General features: G+C 33.4%; 2 protein-coding genes and 1 long non-coding RNA gene across 4 annotated transcripts; 1 reads left to right on the plus strand and 2 right to left on the minus strand.

Annotated features, from left to right (window-relative positions):
* Positions 1-1,610: 1,610 nt before the first annotated feature.
* Positions 1,611-5,598, minus strand: LOC108477820 (uncharacterized). Its single transcript, XM_053022971.1, has 4 exons — positions 5,505-5,598; positions 5,308-5,399; positions 2,180-2,464; positions 1,611-1,878 (listed from the first exon to the last, which is right to left on the minus strand). Exons 1-4 carry the CDS (start codon positions 5,596-5,598, stop codon positions 1,747-1,749), a joined length of 603 nt encoding a protein of 200 aa, XP_052878931.1. The 3' UTR covers positions 1,611-1,746.
* A 14,490-nt stretch (positions 5,599-20,088) lies between these two features.
* On the plus strand, positions 20,089-24,277 carry LOC108479746 (aluminum-activated malate transporter 4-like). Of its 2 annotated transcripts, none has more exons than XM_017782515.2 (7): positions 20,089-21,154; positions 21,260-21,619; positions 21,710-21,847; positions 21,952-22,221; positions 22,327-22,463; positions 22,552-22,698; positions 23,404-24,277. In XM_017782515.2, the coding sequence occupies exons 2-7, from the start codon at positions 21,262-21,264 to the stop codon at positions 24,040-24,042; spliced, it is 1,689 nt and encodes a 562-aa protein (XP_017638004.1). In that variant the 5' UTR covers positions 20,089-21,154; positions 21,260-21,261; the 3' UTR covers positions 24,043-24,277. The 2 variants fall into 2 exon arrangements, with proteins under 2 accessions (XP_017638004.1, XP_052879044.1); XM_053023084.1 differs by having other exon boundaries at positions 22,552-22,626.
* LOC128285559 (uncharacterized) lies at positions 23,291-23,710 on the minus strand. The gene is made up of 2 exons (XR_008276019.1): positions 23,590-23,710; positions 23,291-23,481 (listed from the first exon to the last, which is right to left on the minus strand). It is a non-coding gene; the product is annotated as an uncharacterized LOC128285559 (long non-coding RNA).
* Positions 24,278-25,233: the final 956 nt, after the last annotated feature.

The following is a 25,233-nucleotide window of genomic DNA, read 5'->3' on the forward strand; positions in this document are numbered from 1 at the left end:
GAGTTACACAGTCTGATACACAAGGGTGTGACATGGTCGTGTGACCCTACTCAAAGAGTTACACAGGTGAGACATAGGCTAGGACATGGTCGTGTGTCTCTTGTTTGAAAGTTACACGGTTTGGGATAATTCCATATGGCCGTGTGTCCTATGTTTTGAATTTTCGCAAGTTTTTCCTAAGCTTTCCTAATTGTTTCAAATTGGTCCTGAATAGCTTTTAAGCTATTTTTAGTGCCTCGTGGGCTTGTTTTAGGGATAGTATGCATGTATATGTATGGTTTATGATGTGATTAAACTATTGAATGATATAATGTTTGAATGTTTTTTATTGTACGGTAATGTTTCGTAACCTTAATCCGGTGACGGAGACGGGTTAAAAGTGTTACAGAAGGGTCCATGAAATAATTTCTACTTTTTTATTTATAATTTTGTTAACTTTACCTTTCAAACCAAAGAAAAATATCATGTTTTATTAAAAGAAAAACTTATGTTTCTCTTATCTTTCCAAGGGTATATTTCTTTTTAATAATTGAGATCAACTTTAAAATATTTATATTATCCATGAAATTACAATGATTAGTTATTTTTTTTTTATTTTGGATTATTAGAATCAATAATTTTATTTCCTTAAGTAATTTAAACTCAGAGCTGCTTGTGGGTCAAACCACCCGTATAGGTTCAAAGACTTGCTCAAAAAATCAGAGAATTTGGATAAAAATACAAGACTTGAAAAATGGGCTTGATTAAAATTTTAGGCTTATTTTCTATATGGGTCAGGCCTTGAGTAAAATTTTCGGCTTAAGCCTAAGCCCAATTTAACCAAAATATATTATATTATAAAAATTAATTATATTAATTTATATATTAAATAATAATTATATCTATTTATATTGAATCACTAACCTAAAACAATTAAACTCATTATTCAAAACTCAAAAAACCTACCAACGGTGGGTTTGGATGGACAATCGCTTTACTTGCGGTTAGTGTAAAAACAACGGTGACTGTGTGATTAGATACTGTAGTGTGAGATAAAAAGTAAGCTAAACGTATTAGATTGCACCCAATCGTCCATCCAAACCCACCCTAAATAATCCAATCAAAAATATAAAATTTTAAAATTTATATTTAATACAGTAAAACATTTATATATTTATTTTGTGTTTTTTAATATAATAAATTATTTATTATATTTGGTGTTATGTTAGATGATATGGTCTAATCACAATTTTTTTTTTTTTTTTGAAAAAGGGAAGATGTGGGCATGGCATCAATCGTTCGAGTTGTTGATGTTTTTCGAACCCATTGGTAGTAGTCAATAAGGGTGTTTGCTGCGACTGATGCGAGTGGTGACTAGGACGGAGTGACTCGTGGTAGAGGAATGGCTGGTTGGGCACCTTTGGAAGGTGGCCTGCTAAAATGTAATGTAAAATTTGCCTATTTCGAGCAAGAGGGGGCTATGAGGTATGCGACCAAAGCTCGAGACTCTACGGGTTGTGTGCTTAAAAGTTTTTTATGTTGGAAAATATGGACATCACATATATAATAAGGGTAATTACATATTATTATTTACTATCATAATAGGATAGCCCAAATTAAAAGTGATCTAATTTGGTTAAAATTTTATTAGGATTTAATTATTAAATAAAGTATGGGTCAAATAGGTGTAGATACTCTAGTAATTGAGTTCTAATCAAATTCTAATTAATGATGGGTTTGTAAGGCCCAATTTCTGCCTGGGCCTAATCAAAACGGCCTAAAGCAGAAACCCAATTTTCCTAGCCCGCAACCATTTTCAGCACCACCATGCACCCACATTCTCCACCACTCCTCCACACCAGCATACCCACGAACGGTTTCTCTCCACGCCATACACACCTGCAAAACATATTAACAACTCACAGTAATTGATAGTAGGAAGAAATGACAGCAAGGAATTTGTATTTTATTTTTTTATTTTTTTGGCTATAAAACCGAATAGAATCAAATGTATATGGGGGGTCGTTTCTTTTTTTACGAATACAATAGCAAAGGGAATACATTTGAATAGAAATCGATCAAAAAAGAAAAGAAAAAATTCAAAAAGGTGATTCTCAGGTCTCTTTCTTTCGATTTTTTTTCCTTTTCTTGCATCTTTGTTTCTTTCTTTGCATGTGAAAATAAAAAGTGAGGGACATACCTTCACAAGTGCGCTATCGGAGCCTTTTCTTCTTCGTTGCAATTGAAGCAAAGAAAGGTCTTTAGGGTGGAAATTATTGAGGCTTCTGAGCTTGGTTTTAAGAGAAGAAAGAGAGGCTAAATGAGGGATAAAAGAATGGGGGGTTAGGGATTTGTGTTGATCTTTGTAGAAAATGGCAGATTGCCATTCAATTTTTTTTCCCCTTTTAGTTTTAATAATTAATGAAACGGTGCTGCTTAAGAAAGAGAGGAACCGAACATCACAAACCCCACGATCTGCGTGATTCTGCTTTTGGGCTAAATTGTGAAAATGGTCCCTCCTCTTTTCTGATCCTTTCAAATCGGCTCATGGTTACCTTTTTAAATTTCGCCCAAAATATTATTTCAATTACATTTTGGTATTTGTTAGAACGGTGCCATTTTGATGGTGTGGGAATAATCCCATTTTGGTCCGTCCCCTTTTGCGCGTGTTTTATTTTGATCCCTTAATCGGACATGTTTTTATTTTTGAAAATTCGCCCCAAAATGTTGCCCCAATTGCAATTGAATCCTTGGCCATTTAATTTACATATTTTCAACTTTTTCTTATTATTTATTTTATTTATCTTCATTCTTTCGCATCAAATAGATTATTCATTTTTTTTATTTGGTGAATTTCATTATTACTTATGTTTTTATTAATTTATTATTATTATGTTTGTTAATATTTTTGTATTATTATTTCTATTATTACTATCACTATTATTTTAATTAGTATTGTTATTATTATTAGTAGTATTACTACTATTATTATTATTATCATATTATTAAATTGATTAGCTAAATACTTAGTCTTCATTCGTTTGTTTATTTACTCATTATTTTTATATATAAATTCGTTTTTCCCATTTCATTTGTTTATTTCAAGTTTTACATAATATTTATTTCCAACCCTTATACATATTATTTATTTTAAATGTACTTATTGTTTATTTTGAACTTTTTACTTCATGTGATTTATTTTGCTTTTTATATATGTTATACATTATTTTTTTGGATTTTGTCATATATTATTATTATTTTTCTTAAGAAATCATTTTGTATATTATTGATGTTCAGATTTTTTTCCCTCACATTTCTATTTTTTAGCTCATTTATTATCATTTTCAATTGTTTTTACACCCAATTTCGATTTGCTTTTTTTATTCGTTGTATATGTCTTTTAATTTATTTGACTTCAATTATCATGTTAGTTTGTAAATAATGTATATTAGGTGACCATCACAAATTGTCTTATTAGTGCATTCGATCTTGTTTATGTGGCAATTACATTCACATATCATGGTTTCAAAGTAAAATACACCGCTTTAAAAGCAAAGCACTCGATATTGTTATTCAAAAGTTTTAGAAAATAAGACAATATTTCGTGTTTAGAAATTCGAGAAATCGTGCCCGTGTTTAGAAATTCGAGAAATCGTGCCCTAACGTGTTGGGTCTCGATTTACTGTTTGACCAAATAACCGAATACCCTTTTTAAATTTCGTTGTGTGTTTTGGAAATCATGAGGTGATCTCAGTTTTTGGAGGCTTAAAATATCGTATCCTAACGTGCTGGATGTGGTATTTTATTTCTTTGGAATGAGTGAATCATAAAACCTAACTCAAATTGTTCACACATTTTTAAAAGGGACCATATTTTAATGTTTTTCCTTCAAAATTTCAATGATAGGACATTAAACAGTCAATTGGTACTAATTTTGGGCGTTACGAGGGTGCTAACCATTCCTCGTGCGTAACCGACTCCCGAACCCTTTTTCTCAAATTTCGTAGACCTAAAGTTATTGTTTTAATAAATCAAAATGTTTTATTAAAATGATTAATCTCAGGGTGATCCGATCACACTTCGAAAAAGATCAGTGGCGACTCTATACCCCGTTTTAAAAAGTCGATTTCTGTTTTCCATTAAAAATGGTTTCGACAGCTTGACAACTCCACTGGGGAGAATAAGAGAGTCAAGCCGTAAAATTGACCGTTGTATTTCATGGGTTTTATGGTTTTTGTCATTTTATTTGTGTTTTGCATTTTGAGTTTTTCATATCCCCTCGCATCATCTTGCATGACCATTGTGGCCGCACCTTTTTAAGTGGAAGTGAGAAACTATGCCTTCGTGAGGTTTTCACCTCCGCATGGGCTAGTGGCCTACTTCCGGGATACATCCGTACCTATGTCTTCGTGAGGTTTTCACCTCCGCATGGCCATAGGGAAATATATTCTCCTGAACTAAACTCGATCCACATGAGCCTATAACGGGTGAGGGTTGAGGAATCTGCTGGTTCAGGTACCCTTTCCTTAGAACTGAGCCACATATAGTGAACTCTAAAAGCCCACCCTAGATAGAGCTATGTTGAACCCCAGCGGTTACCCAAGTAGGTATCCTATATTATCTTTTTCCTCCTGTGCTAACGTGTTTTGTTTTGTTTATGACTGCATTGCATTACATCATCATAGAAAGGGGGGGTTGATTTATATTTGATTGCTAAATAGAATAGTTTGTCATAAGAAAACGAATTTCTTGATAAAGTGGATTATAATGCGGTTGTCTGAATATGGTCCAATTAAACATAATGAAAGAAGGCTGATAGTTCATAGAGGAAAATAAGACTTTACCTGAGGATTCATTCATAGAGGAAAATAAGACTTTACCTGAGGATTCAAGTCGATAAAGATTATTCGAGAGCCATCACGTCCCGACTTCTTTAAAGGAGCTAACAAGCATCGTAAGGATAAGTGAGTAATAAGTCGCAGCCCGGATTAAGCAAAAAGGAGCTAATGGATGCATCTATTGGAAGTTGGCATGGTTTGACTTTTACAGAAAAAGAGATCGCCTGGAATATGAGGGCAAAGCCGCATATGTAATCTGTTTTATGCAAAGGAATTTGTTTTCTAGAAAAGTTGTTCGAATATAATTGAATTCAGAATCAACGCCTTACTTTCTTTTGCATTCATTCCATGCATTTGCATTGCATTGCATCATGTGCACTAAACTTCACAAAAAAACCCTAATTAATTAGAAATCGTGTTATAGTTACCCTGGAACATCACTACTACACACGAAGAAAAACTAGAGTTATGGATCAAAAGCTGGAAAAACTGGAACAAATGCAGAAAGAAATGCAGGATCAACTGCAAGCACAGATGCAAGAGCAACTGGCCAAGATTCAGTAGGATATGAAAGATCAGATGCTAGAATCATAGAAGAACATGATGAATCAGTTAACCCAGTTACTGCTTGGAGGGCCAGGAAAGGGGAAGATCCCTATGGTCAACTCCGGGGATGATAGTGAGGACCCTGTCTACCCACTGGGTTTTGCCCCCAACAAGCACCCCAATATAGCCCAACGCATATCCACCAAGGGTGTCTGTTAATCTCAGTCCTCAGCATCAAGCCGGCATTTCGGCATTAACACATTTCCCGACAAGCTCAGGCACCGAAAACAATCTGGCAAATCTCGGTGCCCCTGATTTGGATGACATGGTAGAGGTAGAAAGGGTAAAAGGAGAACTCCCAAAGTAGTTGGAAGACTGATACAAATGGCTGGAAGAGAAGTTCAAAGCACTGGAAAGTACTGATTATCAGTGTGGTATGGATGCTAAGGAGTTAAGTTTGGTTCCGGATCTAGTGCTCCCTCCGAAGTTCAAAATGCCAGAGTTTGAGAAATACAATAGAACTAGATGCCCTGAAGCCCATATCACGATGTTTTGTCAGAGGATGACTGGTCATGTCAATAATGATCAGTTATTAGTTCACTATTTCCAGGATAGTTTGATTGGAGCTGCGGACAAATGGTACAATCAGTTGACTCGCACCCAAACCAAATCATGTAGGGACTTAGCACAGGCCTTCTTGAAGTAGTATGGCCATGTGACAGACATAATGTCTGACAGGATCACGTTACAGAATATGGAGAAAAATTCGAGTGAAAGTTTCAGGCAATATGCCCAGAGGTGGAGGAGAGTTACTATACAAGTCCAACCACCACTGCTGGAAAAAGAAACAACCATGCTCTTCATTAATACTTTGAAAGCACCCTTCATTAATCACATACTGGACAGTTCAACTATGAGTTTCGCGGACATAGTGATATCCAGTGAAATGATAGAGAATGCGATAAGGTGCAGAAAGATAGAAGTTGGGGAAAACACAATGAGGTCAACCCCGAAGAAGAGAAAAACGAGGTTAGCAATGTGAGCGTGGGTTATGCAAAACCAATCACAGTAAAACAATCAAGAACGGTGGTTACGAGCCAGCAAGCTTCACCAAGACAAGAGCCTAATACAAAGCAAAGTACGGAGAAGCTTCAGTTTACTCCCATTCCAATAACGTACCGAGAGCTGTACAAAAGTCTATTTGATGCACACGTCGTATCCCTTATCTAATTAAAACCGTTGTAGCCCCCATATCCCAAATGATACAACGCAAGTACTCAGTGTGAATACCATGCGGGAATAGCGGAATACTCGATAGAGAATTGCTTCTCTTTTAAAAAGTTGGTCGAAAGGTTCACTGAAATGGGAATTGTGTAGTTCGATGATTCCTCAGAACCAAATCACTCTGACAATGGAGTAAATGCGATATTTGAAAGTAGGGGAAAAAGGGTTACGATGCCTTGAACAAATCAGAAGGGAAAGGAACATCGAGGAATCTGAATGATATATCCGAAGAGAGAATCGGGGAATAAAAGTTTCCAAATCCTTGCATACTTGGGAGTGTTTTGAACAATGGCACTGTGGAAGAGATCCCTGTATTTTTAGAGCTAATCTAAAGTAATATTCAAAACATGCTTATTGCTTTAAGCCTAGAGTCAATAAGAATCCTTTTGTAATATAGGGTTGTGTCCAGAATTTTTATTTCAATAAAATGCATCTTTTTGAGCAAATATTCTTTCATCATTTCCATTTTATAGTATACATTCTTTTGTTCTTTGGACTGTCTTTTAAATATTCTTTTATTCTTTATTTATGATCATATCATACAAATAATCATCCTTAGAATCATTTATTCTTTGAAAATATACCTTTGTACCTACAATAGGTCCCCAGATATCAACGACATGAGCAACGCTGTAACTGACACCCTTTTAGGGTGAGATATGTGTTTAAGTGGATCTCAAGACTTTGAAGATGACAGAGATTGTAACCTATATCCTGATTTTGTTAAGGATGGTAGAATGAGATGAAAAATAGATCCTACTCTACAAAGGGTCAGTAGACATTGTGAACAAGAGGTAAAGATCGGATCGTGCATTGCTACGAAGACAAAGCAAATCGTCATTGAGTTACTCCAAGAATTCAAAGATGTTTTCTTATAATCATGTCAGGATATGCCTGGGCTACTAATATTTATGGATGCTAAAAAAAGGTCCATATCGGTGTTAGAAGGCAACATGCTAATGATTTTATGTTAGCCAAGCTAATCATGAGGTTCAGGTACTGATAATCCACTAAGGAAGGGGATTGTATCAGTTATGTCGTAAATGCCAAATGGAGAAAGACAAGACTTATGTGACACCTCTATTTCTTCACAGATTTTCTATATGTGGGGCATGGTTGTTGTCAGGCCGTTCTCGTCTAATATACACCGACTCATCTTGGTAGTCGTCGATGTCTTCACGAAGAGGGTGAAGGTCGCTTCATATACCAATATTACAAGGTCGATAGTCATAAAAAAGTGGTGCCGACAGGTAATATCAGAAAAGATCATGTCCAATACAACTGTACAATGTCAAAAGATTGCAGTTTATTTAAAGATTAGACATCATATCAAAGTGCAGCAAAAGTAGCCAAAAAGAAAGAAACAAAAAAAATAACAATAACAATAAAAAAAATTGTGGAAGGTGATCGAGACTTGTAAAGATTGACATAAAGAAGTTACCGTTTACCCTTTATACTTATCAAACGTCGACTAAGACCTCCATCAGAGCAACGCATTTCTCATTAGTTTGTGGAATGGAAAAGTTTTATCCATCATCTTTTTTCTCTGAGTCTTGCCAGAACTAAAGGTTGGATGAGGTAGAATGGATCCAATCTCAATATGATCAGTCGAATTTGAAGGATATACGTCACAATCAGATAATGCAGGCTTGCGAAAAGGGGTTCATCCTAGAGAATTAGGGACCTGACATTGAAGAAGATCCTTTCTATACAAAAAGACTTTAGAGGGAAGTAGATGCCAAACTAGGAAAGACCTTATGTAGTACAGAAGGCCTGTTTTGGAGGAACATTGATATTGTCTGAGATGGATGGTAAATACCTGCCCAATTCGGTGAACTCAAATTCAGTCACAGTTAATAGTTTAAAAAAAACACACACAAAAAAGGAAAAGAAACTAGAGAGGCTAATGCGAAAACTCGCAAATGGCGCCTTGAGACCAAAGGGGATTTGAGTTGAAAACCTTAAAAGGGCTGCTCAAATTTGGATCAAAGTGGGGCATACAATAGTCTTGCTATGTCTGAATTAACAATGAAGAAGTATGCTACATCTTGAGGGCATCGACAAAGTACTCTGGATTCCCTAAACACAAATTGAGCTCAAAATGGTCCTCAAGAAGTTGGTACAAAGAAGTTCAAGCTGCGATATCTAGGGCATCTAGTTTTCTATTTTGCCTATTTTAAATTTGCTATCTTTGATTACTTTATTCTTTTAAAGATACGTCTCAATAAATTTCCTTCTTATTACGTTTACTATCTTTGATTAATTTATTTGTTTCGAGTTATGCTCCCAATTATTCTCTCTCTTATCCATTGTTATGATCTTTTTCAAACATTTTGCATTGAAATAATGATTAATGGACTAATAATACCTTCACAATAGAGGTTCTGTATATTACTCTAGAAGCTTCTAAATAATACAAGAACCTAAAACAGAACTATTGTTTAGAACTTACCAAACTTACCAAACTTAAGGGTTGGAAAGAGGAGTCTAAATTGTGACTATCTCTTTAGATTTTTTATCAAAAGTATCAGATACAAGATATTTCATCGGTGATACAACCTCGACGAATGACGAGAAATGTTCACCCAAGCATTAAATGGGATCACCTCGGAAAAGAAAATTAATATTTTGCATACGCATTTGGTCATGTTACCCAAAAAGGGGTGTGGCAGATCATTTGATTGAAGAATATGGTACAAATATTATACCTCTGAATTGCAACAAGATGGATAGAAGAAACCAAATGTTATTCCTCTGAAGTTGCAGTGGGAAATACAAACTTTATGTCCCAGAAGGTACAATGGAAGGGACTTTGAAACTACAGTGGGGCAAGTTTGCTGAGCAGAATGAGATTGTTTCTTTGGGTTTTTTGTCAAGAATAGCAGCCAAACAAGATGGCAATGTAATACGTTAGTGATAAGGCCCTGATGAACAACGAGTAATGATACCTGAAGCCTTTTAAAAAGGATCATTTACATTTTTGCATTCATATATCATTCATAACACATCTAGTTAGGAGCATTTGATTTATTTTGATCATAGCATCCTAATTATTTGGCATAAGCATAGATACATGAAACTGATTCTACAGGTTATGTCCTTAAAGGACAGTGTAGCAACATCGGTGAATTCACTAGCCTTATCCCCCTAAGCAGTAGGGAAATAGGCTAAAAATGACAGACCACCCTATCTCCCTAAGCAGTAGTGGAGTAGGTTGAAGACGGTGAGCTTTAACCCCCTAAACAGTAGGGAAACAGGCTAGAAATCACAGATCTTATCTCCCTAAGTAGTAGTGGAGTAGATTAAATATGGTGAGCCTTAACCCCCTAAGCAGTAGGGCAACAGGCTGGAAATTACAAATCTTATCTCCCTAAGCAGTAGTGGAGTAGATCGAAGACGGTGAGCCTTAACCGCCTAAGTACTAGGGAAACAGGCTAGAAATCACAGATCTTATCTCCCTAAGTAGTAGTGAAGTAGATCAAATACGGTGAGCCTTAACCCCCTAAGCAATAGAGTAACAGGCTAGAAATTACAGATCTTATCTCCCTAAGCAGTAGTGGAGCAAATCGAAGACGGTGAACCTTAACCCCCTAAGCAGTAGGGAAACAGGCTAGAAATTACAAATCTTATCTCCCTAAGTAGTAGTGGAGTAGATCAAATACGGTGAGCTTTAACCCCTAAGCAGTAGGGCAACAGGCTGAAAATTATAGATTTTATCTCCTTAAGCAGTAGTAGAGCAGATCGAATACGGTGAGCCTTAACCCCCAAGCAGTAGGGAAACAGGCTAGAAATCACAGATCTTATCTCCCTAAACAGTAGTGGAGTAGATCAAATACGGTGAGCCTTAACCCCCTAAGCAGTAGGGTAACAGGCTGGAAATTACAGATCTTATCTCCCTAAGCAGTAGTGGAGCAGATCGAAGACGGTGAGCCTTAACCCTCTAAGCAGTAGGGCAACAGGCTAGAAATTACAGATTTTATCTCCCTAAGCAATAGTGGAGCAGATCGAAGACGGTGAACCTGAACCCCCTAAGCAGTAGGGAAATAGGCTGGAAATTACAGATCTTATCTCCCTAAGCAGTGGTGGAGCAGATCGAAGACGTTGAGCCTTATCCCCCTAAGCAGTAGGGAAACAGGCTAGAAATTACAAATCTTATCTCCCTAAGTAGTAGTGGAGCAGATCAATGACAGTAAGTCTTATCTTCCTGAGCAGCGGTGGAGTAGGCTGAAGATTACAAATCATATCTCTCTAAGCAGTAGCAGAGCAAATTGAAACGAAAATCCCTATACCCCTAGAGATGTAGTGGGTTAAAGCGAGGCTACTTGAAGAAGAGAGGCCAAAAGAAGTCAAGACTCAGTGAGACCGGGCAAAATTGGACTTTTAAAAGTCTTTGCTCCTTTCTCGTTACACGACAACAAGCAAAGAGGGGTAGCTGTAAGGCCCAATTTCTACCTGGGCCTAATCAAAACAGCCCAAAGCAGAAAGCCCAATTTTCTTAGACTTAGCCCACAACCATTTTCAGCACCACCATGCACCCACGTTCTCCACCACTCCTCCACGCCAGCACACCTACGAACGGTTTCTCTCCACACTATACACACCTGCAAAATAGATTAACAACTCACAAAAGTTGACAATAGAAAGAAATGACAACAAGGAATTTGTATTTTCTTTTTTTATTTTTTCGGCTATAAAACCGAATAGAATCAAATGTATATGGGGGGGTCGTTTCTTTTTTTATAAATACAATAGCAAAGGGAATACATTTGAATAGAAATCGATCAAAAAAGAAAAGAAAAAAAATTCAAAAAGGTGATTCTCAGGTCTTTTTCTTTCGATTTTTTTCCTCTTCTTGCATCTTTGTTTCTTTCTTTGCATGTAAAAACAAAAAGTGAGGGATATACCTTCACAAGTGCACTGTCGGAGCCTTTTCTTCTTCGTTGCAATTGAAGCAAAGAAGTGTCTTCAGGGTGGAAATTATTGAGGCTTCTGAGCTTGGTTTTAAGGGAAAAAGGAGAGGCCAAATGAGGGATAAAAGAATGGAGGGTTAGGGATTTGTGTTGATCTTTGTAGAAAATGGCAGATTGCCATTCAAATTTTTCCCCCTTTTAGTTTTAATAATTAATGAAACGGTGCCGCTTAAGAAAGAGAGGAACCGAACGTCACAAACCCCACGATCTGCGTGATTCTGTTTTTGGGGTAAATTGTGAAAATGGTCCCTCCTCTTTTTTGATCCTTTCAAATCGGCTCATGGTTACCTTTTTAAATTTTGCCCAAAATATTATTTCAATTACATTTTGGTATTTGTTAGAACGGTGCTGTTTTGATGGTCTGGGAATATTCCCATTTCGGTCTGTCCCCTTTTGTGCGTGTTTTATTTTGATCCCTTAATCGGACATGTTCTTATTTTTGAAAATTCACCCCAAAATGCTGCCCCAATTGCAATTGAATCCTGGGCCATTTAATTTCCATATTTTCACCTTTTTTATTATTTATTTTATTTATCTTCATTCTTTCGCATCAAATAGATTATTCATTTTTTTATTTGGTGAACTTCATTATTACTTATGTTTTTATTAATTTATTATTATTATGTTTGTTAATATTTTTGTATTATTATTTCTATTATTACTATCACTATTATTTTAATTAGTATTGTTATTATTAGTAGTAGTATTACTACTATTATTATTATTATCATATTATTAAATTAATTAGCTAAATACTTAGTATTTATATATAAATTGATTTTTTCCCCATTTCATTTGTTTATTTCAAGTTTTACATAATATTATTTCCAACCCTTATACATATTATTTATTTTAAATGTACTTATTGTTTATTTTGAACTTTTTACTTCATGTGATTTATTTTGCTTTTTTATATATGTTATACATTACTTTTTTTGGATTTTGTCATATATTATTATTATTTTTCTTAAGAAATCATTTTGTATATTATTGATGTTCAGATTTTTTCCTTACATTTCTATTTTTTAGCTCATTTATTATCATTTTCAATTGTTTTTACACCCAATTTCGATTTACTTTTTTTATTCGTTGTATATGTCTTTTAATTTATTTGTCTTCAATTATCATGTTAGTTAGTAAATAATGTATATTAGGTGACCATCACAAATTGTCTTATTAGTGCATTCGATCTTGTTTATGTGGCAATTACATTCACATATCATGGTTTCAAAGTAAAATACACCGCTTTAAAAGCAAAGTACTCGATATTATTATTTAAAAGTTTTCGAAAATATGGCAATATTTCGTGTTTGAAAATTCAAGAAATCGTGACCTAACGTGTTGGGTCTCGATTTACCGTTTGACCAAATAACCAAATACCCTTTTTAAATTTCGTTGCGTGTTTTGGAAATCATGAGGTGATCTTAGTTTTTGGATGCTTAAAATATCATATCCTAACGTGCTAGATGTGGTATTTTATTTCTTTGGAATGAGTGAATCTTAAAACCTAACTCGAATTGTTCACACATTTTTAAAAGGGACCGTATTTTAATGTTTTTTCTTCAAATTTTCAATGATAGGACATTAAATAGTCAATTGGTACCAATTTTGGGCGTTACGAGGGTGCTCACCCTTCCTCGTGCGTAACTGACTCCCGAACCCTTTTTCTCGAATTTCGTAGACCTAAAATTATTGTTTTAATAAATCAAAATATTTTATTAAAATGATTAATCTCAAGATGATCCGATCACACCTCGAAAAAGATCGGTGGCGACTCCATACCCCGTTTTAAAAAGTCGATTCCTATTTTCCATTAAAAATGGTTTCAACAGGGCTAATTAGAATTTGATTAGAATTAATATGCCAATGTTATAAATATTAGGGTTATGGTCCCCAAATTATATACAGGATATCTTTTCTAATATTCCATCATTAGGAAAGAGTAGATAATAGAGAGCACATATTCTCTGAATTTCTTGTGTGCTATTTTGGAAGATCAAATCCCCAAGATCGGGTAAAACTTCAAGAAATTCATAGATTCAGGTACGCTTCCGCATCTAGTTTTGTTCTTAATTTATTCTTGATGATTAGACATGATAGATCCTAGTTTACAGTTCTAATTCTATATTACATATTATTTAAAATTCTAACAAGTGGTATCAGAGTTTTGCCATGTTGAATCATTGAGAATGAATTGATTCTTTATTAATTTTGGATTGATTCGTTTTTTTTTTAATTTTATGGATTTGATATTTTAATTATATATTATATTTAATCTTTGAGATTCTTGATAAATATTTTAGTTTTAATTCTTTAAATAAAGTTTTAAGGTTTTATAAATATAATCTATTTTAATATTTGCATATGCTATTCGAAAGATGAAGGTTTATTTATTTATTTATAATCAATTGATAAAAATTGATTTATGAGATTTCTTTCTTCTTTTCACACAATTATTTTATAAATTTTGGTTAAAGTTATTATTAAATTAAAATTATAGACTTACAACTTTTTGTAATTGAAGAATTCCAATTAGGTTGTATAATTGGTTTTGAAAGTTAAGTCACTTGATAATCGAATAAATGAATGTTGGTAAGATATATTTTTTTCGCACTATTTGTTTCAAATTTTCTGTTTGTAGTTGAATATATATGGAATCATCATCCTTTATCTTTATTTACGATGGATTATATTCACCATTGAATTCAATTCATATATACAAATGATTACTTTTGGTTTCTTTTATAATTATTTTATGTAAGTTTTAGTCTTTATGGAATCTGGCTAAAATTAAAATATTTGGGATTAATTTTTAAATATGGTGGCTATGAATTTTCATAGGTAGTTACATATAAAGACCTTTCTATAATTTGAGATTTTTTTATATTTTGTGGTTATAGAATTTTTTAGTATTTGTGCGTATAAAGAAGTTTTATGATAATGTCTTTAGTCATGAATATAAATTTGAGTTTACATGAAATATGTAAGCCAAGTTAGTATTATTTTTATATTTGTGTGTATATATATATTATATGCATATCAATGATTTTAATGATTAATGCATGATTATAGTTTGTGTGAACATGTGTTTATAACCATTATTCAATAAGATATCTTTTATAGTTTAATTGGTGAAATTAAGTTTTGATGGATATCATTGAAGTTAATTTTTTTTGTTATGGCTATATATTCAATTTTATGGGTACTTTGGTGCAAATTCATGTCAACTATATACATATTTAAATATTTTGGTTTTAAATTTGGTTATATAATCTTAGGTTTTGGCATCTTATGGTTCCAAATATTTGGTTTAATTATGATGATATGGTTTATTGTATGAATTGTGGGATATGCCAACTATTATGATTTTGTTTTTTGAGATTTATTGGCTTGAAAATATTTTTCAAGTATTTATGTGAATATCTGTTTAATCATAAATACAACTTTAGATTTACATGATAAATTCATGGTAAGTTTTTCTATTTGATTATGAATACATGTATATGCGTGAATTACTTTGGTGTTTTTATCCATGCCAAAATTACGAATACATGTGCTTGTTAATTATTTGGCTTTGAACCACTATATTATTTCTATTTGGTTTTGATATATATGATTTTGGAACAAAAAAAAAAAAGAAGAAATAGTCAAAAAATGAAGGTTTTCGATTTTTTATTGCATTATTAAGACGACCTTATTTTGGATTATTTTAGAGTTTATAAAGTAATAAAAAAAATAGTTTTGACATTTGACTTTTGGAGAAATTTAAATTTGAATGTTGGTATATTTATATATATATTTTAAAATAACTTAATTGAAGCAAAAAGTCACCAAAGTGATTTTTTCTATAAATTATTTTGTTTTAAAATATAAAAGTTTATGCATGTAACTTAAGTTATATTAATATTGATTGGCCCAAATGAAGGTTAATAATATTACATGTGCAACTATGGTGATAAATATGTGATGGTTATTCGGTTTTACATGTGAGTAATAAATTAGCCCAAAGGAAGATTTATTATTCGACATGTTCTTATTGTCAATGTTTGATTACTCCACCAAGATATCACTTACAAGTTAATATTTTGTCCAAAGATGAAATATTAATGGAGTGTCCGATATCTTGATATGAGGTTTTCATTTATTCAAATTATTTTAGTTTAAATTTAAAGTCTTATGTGATGTTATTTTGATTTATTCAGCTATTATTATATTTGCCAACATCACTATATGTTGTTTTGGGATAAATATATATAAATATATATTATTATCTTTTAATTTGGTTGAAAGATGAAATTAAGATAAATATTTTGAAACAAATAAATTCAGATTTTGGCTTTTAATTAAGGATGTCTAATATTTTAAATAAATTAGTTGAAACAAAATGCCGCCAAAGTGACCTCTTTTGTGTAGATTAGTTTATTTGAAATATTAAGATGATTATATGTTTTTGTGATTCATGCATTTATTAATTGATTCCAAAGGTAAGTTAATATTTGGCAGAATTACAACGACATCTGTGGTGATAAATGTGTGGCAATTATAAGGTATTTTATGTGAGTAAGAAGTTAGTCCAAAGATTAATTCATTGTTTGACATATTTTATTGTCAATGTTTGATTACTACAACAAGAGTTCCGCTTACTGTTAATATTACTGTCCAAAGACTTGATATTAATGTTGTGTTTGGTATCTTGAGATGGGATTAGCCATTATCCTGAATTTATTGTTTACTTATAAATATTGATGTAAGCTTTTTATTTATTTTTTGTTCTATATTCAGCTAATTCATATTCTACTGCCACAATATCTGCTAATATAAATTCTATACCCATGCTTAAGGGGACTAATTTTAAGGAATGGAAAAGGCACTTACTTATAGTGCTTGGTTGTATAGACATAAACCTTGCACTAAGGGAAGAACAACTTGCACATCTCACTGCAGAAAACACCCCTTATATTAAGAGAGATTTTGAGAGGTGGGATCGGTTCAAATTACATTAGTCTAATGATCATGAAGCACAACATTTTAGAAGCCTTTAGGGGTATAGAATCTGAAAAGATTACTTAGGCCAAGGTATCCTTGACGAAATTGAAAAACATTTTGATAAAAATGATAAAGTTAAAATGACATCATTTCTAACTTCTTTGATGTCTTTAAAGTATAAGGGTCAAGGAAATACTGAGTGATCTAAGGGCTATGAATTTTATGATCCCACAATTAAGAATATTTTTGAGACGAGAATTGCAACATTCTTTTAGGATGTTGAGTTTGGAAGGAGAAATAAGGTTAGAGACATTGTTTTTAAGGAGGAATTGAACTTTAACTCAGTTCCTACTATCACTTTTGATGATGTTTAGGTTCTCATACCTATCATTGATTAAGAAGTGAATCTAGAACCTCAATAAGACAATGTCAAACAACTCCCTATTCAAGATGAGGTAATTATTCTAGAAGAACAAACTCAACAACCTCAAAAATAAATGTTATTAAAAATGTCCACTAGGGAAAGGGTTATAATGGCTTTAGTGGAGTATTTTGGCATTAAGCTACATCAGATGAATATTAAGTTAATGGTTTCTCAATGGTAACATTGATCATACATTTATATGGTGCAATTAAAAAACTTTGTGTCTGATGATGCAAAGGTAATGATTTACAGATTAAAGAACTTCATCTATGGGTTTTAGTAGACTTCTCGTCAATAATATTACAAAATTTACGAAATGATTATCTCATTCGATTTAGAGATGAATTTTGTTGATAATCGTATATACTATAAGTTTAGTGGGAGTAAGGTTCTATATTTGATTTTATATGTTAATGGCATACTGCTTGTCAATAATAAGTATAGCTTCAATCAATGCCCTAAGAATGATTTTGAGATTACAAAAATGCATAAGATTTTTTACATTTTAGCAATGGAAAATCTAGTGTACATTCAAGTTTATATACATTGGAATATTGTGTATATTATTGGGATGTTAGGCAGATATTTTAAGCAACCCTGGTTTGGACCATTGGATAGCATCCAAAAGGGTTATAAGGTATTTTTAGAGAACAAAAGATTATAGGCTCACATATCGGAGATCTAATTAGTTAGAGATCATCAGGTATATAAACTCCGATTTTGATGGAATATGGATACAAGATTTTGTCACTAAGGTGCAAATTGTGAAAACAAATTGCAATCTTTTATTCCAATAGCAACAGGAGCACATTAAAGTCAAAACATATAGACTTTAAGTTCCTGGTTGTTAAAGTAAAAGTTCAGAGTGGTTAGGTGCTTATTAAACATATTACGAGAAACTCCATGATTGCGGATCCGCTTACTAAAGAACTACACCTAAGGTTTTATAAGAGCACATTGCTCATATGGGTGTAATGTCATTTAAAAGATATTTGGTTTTAGTAGGAGTTTGTATTTTTAAATGCTTTTCTGTTATAGACACATTTTCAGTTATTTCAGTTTAAAGATAATAAGTTTATTTTCTGCAGAAATAAAGTTTATTTGGTTTATTCACACTTTGATTTTGGTAAGGTTTGATCTCACTAAAGAGGACCAGTTGGAAATAGACGTGTTTAGATCATATTGCATGTAATTTCCATGCTACACATCCATACTTGATCTATGTCATTTGGTTGTGTTAATATACGTGATCATGGATGGATTTAGTTATGATATATGTAACGAAAGTCGCATTGGTTCTATGTTAACATAATTAATGGACGAGATTGTTCGGAATACCTTTTGGATATGATAGTAAAATTTTGAGCTCATAAGGTTATATAATGACATGTAATTATAGAGTAATTAGTATATATATGTGGTCCAAGTGGGAGATTGTTGGAAAATATAGACATCACATATATAATAAGGGTAATTACATGTTATTATTTACTATCATGATAGGTTAGCCCAAATTAAAAGTGATCTAATTTGGTTAAAATTTTATTGGGCTTTAACTATTAAATAAAGTATAGGTCAAATATGTGTAGATACTTTAGTAATTGAGTTCTAATCAAATTCTAATTAATGATGGGCTAATTAGAATTTGATTAGAATCAATATGCCAAGATTATAAATATTAGGGTTATGGTCCTCAAATTACACACAAGATATCTTTTCTAATATCCTATCATTAGGAAAGAGAGAGCATATATTCTTTGAATTTCTTGTGTGCTAATTTGGAAGATCAAATCCCCAAGATCGGGTAAAACTTCAAGAAATTCATGGATTCAGGTATGTTTCCGCATCTAGTTTTGTTCTTGATTTATTCTTGATGATTAGACATGATAGATCCTGGTTTACAGTTCTAATTTTATATTAGATATTATTTAAAATTCTAACATTTCAGGCTTTATTTATGCTTGTTTTAGTCCTTCCATAGCTGAAGCTTGAAACTTTTGCCATTAGGGAGGGCCTTGTCATGGTTAAAATCTTTTGCCTTCAATAATGTTATAGTTGAGTTGGATTGCCTGCTTGTAATTTTGGATTTTTCATGCCTATCATCTAATTTTTCTGAACTAGGTGTGTTGTTACGTGTTTGTTTACTGATGAAGAATAAGTTTCAACACACGTCCTTTTGTTGAACTTATTGATGTGCCAACAAGACGGTTCATTCCTTAGCTTGAGCGACATTATTATATGCAAACCACATAGAATGGGATGGCTTTCTCACTGTTTCTTTTAAAGGAAATTTTTTGTCTGTAATTGAAGATAGCTTGGTTGGGAAGTACGAATAATAGGTTCAAGTGTGTAGCGTGAGCCTGCTGGCTCGAGTTTTAATAAAGTATCACACACATAATTTTTGTTCTTAAGTTCATTTAATTCATACGAAATTCCTTTGATTCTTTTAATTTTCACCAAAACTAAATTTGAATTTTTAAAATGTTTGAATTTCTTTCTTTGTACACGCTTCAAAAGAAAAAAAAAGAAAAGAAAAGATAAGAGCTAATACTATAATAAGAAAAAATTTGTAAAATGTTGATTTAGATAATTTTATGTTTTAGAAAGTAAATAATAAAATTTTGTAATATAACCAAATGAAAATTTGATAATTTACTAAATGATTTTATATTATGATATTTTTATTATAAGAGTAATATTACATTTGATAAATTAAATGGATGTGGTTGAAGATGTGAGTATGATTGAATGTTAGTGAGAGTTAAAAAGCGAAAATGTAATCAAAGGGTAAACTGTGGCAGACATATCAGCAAAACTTCCATTCATCCCCAATAAATCACGAGACTATGTCTGCCTTAGTAAAGTATCCACATAAGCCCAATGAAAGAATTGCAATAAGCCCAATTGGAGCAATCTTGGTCTAAAACCAAGTTTCATTGCCAGTTGTATTATTATGGTAATGTAATGTACCAAATAATTAAATAGTGCAAGTAGATATGATAAGCTGTACTTTTTTTGAGTGTGGGTAAGGAACTTTAAACAATTTCTCTTAGCCATAAATATGAAATTAAATTATTTTACATGTTTAGCCTTTCATATCTGTTTGCTTCCAAAAACAACTCATTCGTATCTTGGTGAAAATTGACTGATCCTATTGTACCACACGGGTCATGTAACCAACAATCAGCCATCAGCGGTAAGAGAGGACATGTGACGCGGCGGTGCTACTAGTAAGTCAGTGGGTTGAATGTGGATCGGCCAGTAGAAGTGATTGTGGAAAGATCCGAGTAGGATGAAACTTGAAAGTGATGGCAGGCTTAGGTAAAACAAAGTTGAGCGCAAGAACAAAAGGTTCAATGGCTTCCTCAAGCCATGCACGTCAGGACAATAGATTAAAGAAAAATAGCAAGTATCTGATTCAGATCGGATTAGATTATAAAATTAACAATCTCACATGCCTAATCACTAAAACAAATCTTCAAAGCTCAAAAAGAAAAGACACATGAATTAGTAGAAAAATTAAGGACTCGACGATGCACTGTAAGTTGGCAAATGACAACAGTAAAATTAAGATAAATTATAAGGAAAAGGAAGAAAGGATTCAAGCCGCTGACAGCCCTCAAATCGGTAGCGGCGAAAACAAATCTGTGTTATTCCTCATTGGCCAACAAATGAAACAAACCAGAAAAGATTGATTGGAGATAGTGTTATTGTTTTTAATCTTTCTAATCATTTATTGTAACACTGAATTTTATAAAGCAAGATGAGGCACTTCCTTCAATGATGCTAAGCATGAAGTAGACAATGATTTCTGTCAAAACTCAGCTAATTATGAATGCAAATTGTATTTATTGAAAACCAAGTGGGTGGTGACCCGTGGAGCCAGGTGATATTGAGCCTCTCTCTTCCTACTCTACGACTCTTTCATAGTTTCTGTTTTGGATACTTTGTTTTACATTCAATCCTCCTTTCCACTTCGATCAAAATCTACCACCTACCTTTCAATTCTATCCTCACAGAGACCGAACACTTTCTCACCACTTTATCTAGATGTATGGACTCGTATGCTCTTCCAACTTGTGGTTCTACCCCTAACTTCATCTGATCTGTTATTCACCTTTTATCAGGTATGTTTAAAGAAGTTCAATTTTATGATAAAATAAAAGATTTTGTTGGGGATCTTCTACATCACTGTTTATGTATTTTTGGGGGGGTTGGATCTGTTGTTGCAGAAATGTCGGGTAGGTCTTTTTTGCGGGGTACTGAGAGCAAAGAAAGGCTGCTTCCAAGGAAAGGGTATTCGGAATTTGGTTTCAACAGCTCGGATGTTTCCGAGGATCGAGTTAAATGCAGGTGTTTTCGATCATGTTGTGATTCGATTGATAACTTCTGGAGTGGATTGCAAGGACTCTTTGTCAAGTTATATGAAATGGGTCGATCAGATCCCCGCAAGGTGATTTTTGCAACGAAAATGGGGTTTTCGCTAATGTCTATATCATTGCTTATGCTTTTCAAAGAGCCTCTAAAGGAAACTAGTCAATATTCTATCTGGGCAATTCTTACTGTAGTCGTGGTTTTCGAATTCAGCGTAGGTATATGATCCAATATTCATGATGCCCCATTTCTGCTACAATCCAGACTGCCTGCTATTTTAGTTCCTTTTAACAATTTCTATATTATAGGTGCAACACTTAACAAAGGGTTCAATCGAGCTATAGGGACTTTCTCTGCTGGAGCCCTTGCTTTAGGCATTGCACAAGTATCAACATTGTCTGGGAAGTATGAAGAAATTATTATTTTGATAAGCATTTTCATAGCAGGTTGGAGTTCTAGCAGTTAATACTATATAAATATTTACATATGAGAATTCTTGGGTATTGTGTTCATTCAACTTTATAAAATATAAAATTTCATTCTGCTTTAGGATTTGCTGCTAGCTATTGCAAATTGTACCCTCCCTTGAAGACATATGAATATGGTTTTCGGGTATTCTTGTTGACATTTTGTATTGTACTGGTGTCTGGGAACAACTCAAGAACCTTCTTCAGAACTGCTTTTTACCGGTTGTTGCTTATCTTCATTGGTGCTGGCCTGTGTTTGATTATAAATATATGTATATACCCCATATGGTCCGGAGAGGATTTGCATAAATTGGTGGTTAAAAATTTCAAGAATGTGGCTTCTTCCTTGGAAGGTTAGCTTTACTTTTCAAGTAGTGCTCTCTGAGTAGTTTCTCATTGGAATTCCTTGATTTACTGTGCTAGATTGATCAATCATAACCTTGAACTTTCATTTTTAGGTTGTGTTAATGGATATCTGCAATGTGTTGAATATGAGAGGATCCCTTCCAAAATTCTCACTTACCAAGCATCTGATGATCCTTTGTATAGTGCTTACAGATCAGTTGTGCAGTCTTCAAGCCAAGAGGATACTCTGGTATGTTTCACATGCCTTCATCCTGTCTTCCTTTATCTCCAAGAATGTAGGAGTTCTTTTCTTTGTTTAATGTACTTCATTTTTCCAGCTAGATTTTGCCTTATGGGAGCCTCCACACGGTCCTTATAGATCATTCAACTACCCATGGAGAAACTATGTCAAAGTAAGTGGTGCATTGAGACATTGTGCATTCATGGTCATGGCAATGCATGGCTGTATACTTTCAGAAATTCAGGTGAGAACACCATCTCCTTTCATATCTTCAAAGAAATTATTTATACCGAATGCATGATTTTATCATTATATACATCTATAAATCAAAATCTATCTGATCCACTCCTCCTAGACCTCTCTTTTTCCAAAGCATGAAAATAGGTTGCCAGACTTTCCTTTCTGCATCAGTCACTTATTTACAGGAACCCCTACCCGACAGCTGTAAAGTGCCTATATATCATATAATCATATATGATAGGTCCTCTCAGGATCATGCCTGATTTTATAACTTTGTCAAAAAGGAAGACAGCAAGACCCCATTATCTTTGGCTGAGCCTAAAAAGAAAAGAACACATTGGCAATCGTTCCACTTATGCAATGATACAATGTTCTCTTTATTTTACTTTTCCTGTTTATTCCAACACCGGAATTCATCGTATCATGTATTCATGTCTTCAATATTAGGTTTCCGCTTACGCAATGACTTTAAGTTGTCTTTATTTTACTTTTCCTGTTTATTTCAACTCTGGCATTTGTAATTTTTATGTCTTCAACTTGATGATAAGAACCAAAATTGTAATGTTAATAGTAAAAGAAATAGTTCCTCAAGGCCATGAAAGAAACCTCTGCTAGAAGTTGACTTGCATTGCTGATTTGATATTGGCAAATTTACATAGCTCGATATGTTAGCTGCATAATCAGATTTTATGAATTTCTCTACATGCAGGCACCAGCAGAGAAGAGACACGTGTTTGCTCTTGAGCTGCAGAGGGCTGGTAATGCAGGAGCTAAAGTGCTACGTGAGCTGGGACAGAAAGTTGAAAAGATGGAAAAGTTAAGCTCCGGAGACATACTGAGGGAAGTACACGAGGCAGGAGAGGATTTGCAAATGAAGATAGACGAAAAGTCATACCTTCTAGTCAATTCAGAAAGCTGGGCAACTGCACCGCCTCACAGGGAATTGGAAGAATCTGGGAGCATGGCTGATGTTAAAGACAATGAGCATAAAGTGATAAAATCCCTGAGCGATATGTGGGAAGTTCAGCACACGATTGATCCTCGTGCGCCGGACTTAATTACCTCGGAGAGCATGCTCCAGAAACCATCATGGCCCCGTCTCTCGTTTACTGCAGAAGCATTGCTACAGCAACAGGAATCTAAAATATATGAAAGTGCTAGTGCTTTATCCTTAGCAACGTTCGCATCACTATTGATTGAGTTTGTTGCAAGGCTCCAAAATCTCGTGGATGCATTTCAAGAGCTTAGTGAGAAAGCAAATTTCAAGGTTCCTGTGGACCAATCACCTCAAAAGGAGGCTCCAGGATTTTGGAGAAGATTAAGAAATTGCTTTCAGTCAAAGAACTAAATTCTATAAAAGAAGACAAAATGACAAAAGAAAAAAAAAAAGAAAAAGAGAGTGTGTTTTGGAACATATATTTTGGGCGTTTTTGGAATTAAGTAGGTTCAAATACAGTTGTTAAGGGAGACAAAAGCTTTTAGATTGATTTCTACACTGTTGTAACTTTCCAGATGCATTAAATTTGCATTGATGGGAAAGAACCTTCATATAGAAAGGCAAAGGGTGAGCTTGGAAACTGAAATTATCTTGCACAAAGCTTCTTTTCTTCAAGTTATTTATTAAATATGTTAATGGTAAAGCACAGTAATTGAAGTTTCTGAAGGAATACATGGAGAACTGAAAAAACAACATCCTTACCTTTCTGATGGTAATAAAAGTTCTATCTATCTCCAGCTTCGATCTTTCTCTTTATCCAATCAACTCGTTTTCTGATGTTTCTAGTGCGGGGGATCTATTTATGCGGAATGAATGAATATAATTATTACATTCCTAATTTGTTATAATATCAATTAATATAAAAAATCCATGAAAAAGTATAAATATATATAAACCGATTTGTTGCGTAGTCATATCAATTACAAAATATAATTATTTGCTACAATGCGGACCTTAAATCTATTGCTATGTGTCTTTAATAAATATTTAAATAAATAAAATTTTTTAATAATATGATCATATCTATTTCTTTTGATACAATCTTTATAACTACTCGTAGTTTTTCTTAACTTATAAATAGGTAGATAATGTACTTCAGCGCACTAAAACCTATTTTCTCTTGCATTGATAGTAATATACATACAATTGAGCTATATTAAAATAAACAATTAGGAAGAAATGATGGTGGGTTAAGGTGGATTATGAAGAAAATAATCAACTACCAATAATAATTGAGTTTAAAAGAAATGATGAGGTTAAAAACTTTTGGAGGGCCGAAATAATAATTTACCTATTTCCCCTTCTTCTATTGGCCCAAAATCCTCATTAGTTGGGCTTCGGACGTTTTTGTAAATGAAAATAGTTCATGAGCAATTGATATGATTCCCATCACTTCTTTTTAAGAAAAGGAAGAAATAAATACATACAAACAAACGAAAATACAAAACATTTCATTTCTCTTACTTTCTGTTTATTGGGAAACAGCCGGCGGGAAGGCGTCGAGATCGGTAACATTACCTCTCCCCATTTCTTAGTTTCATC

This window comes from Gossypium arboreum, chromosome 12 (assembly GCF_025698485.1).
Source record: "Gossypium arboreum isolate Shixiya-1 chromosome 12, ASM2569848v2, whole genome shotgun sequence".
NCBI classification, from domain to species: domain Eukaryota; kingdom Viridiplantae; phylum Streptophyta; class Magnoliopsida; order Malvales; family Malvaceae; genus Gossypium; species Gossypium arboreum.

What these genes read in the sequence shown, in the direction of transcription:
- LOC108477820 (XM_053022971.1), bottom strand. Translation starts at nt 5,598, where the DNA reads ATGCTGAGGACTGAGATTAACAGACACCCTTGGTGGATATGCGTTGGG. An exon ending in AAACCCAGTGGGTAGACAGG is followed by an intron (nt 5,400 to 5,504) that starts GTCCTCACTATC and finishes CTATGATTCTAG; the next exon opens with CATCTGATCTTTCATATCCT. An exon ending in TTCTTTCTGCATTTGTTCCA is followed by an intron (nt 2,465 to 5,307) that starts GTTTTTCCAGCT and finishes GCCCAAAAGCAG; the next exon opens with AATCACGCAGATCGTGGGGT.
- LOC108479746 (XM_017782515.2), top strand. Translation starts at nt 21,262, where the DNA reads ATGTCGGGTAGGTCTTTTTTGCGGGGTACTGAGAGCAAAGAAAGGCTG. An exon ending in CAAGCCAAGAGGATACTCTG is followed by an intron (nt 22,464 to 22,551) that starts GTATGTTTCACA and finishes TCATTTTTCCAG; the next exon opens with CTAGATTTTGCCTTATGGGA. An exon ending in GTATACTTTCAGAAATTCAG is followed by an intron (nt 22,699 to 23,403) that starts GTGAGAACACCA and finishes CTCTACATGCAG; the next exon opens with GCACCAGCAGAGAAGAGACA.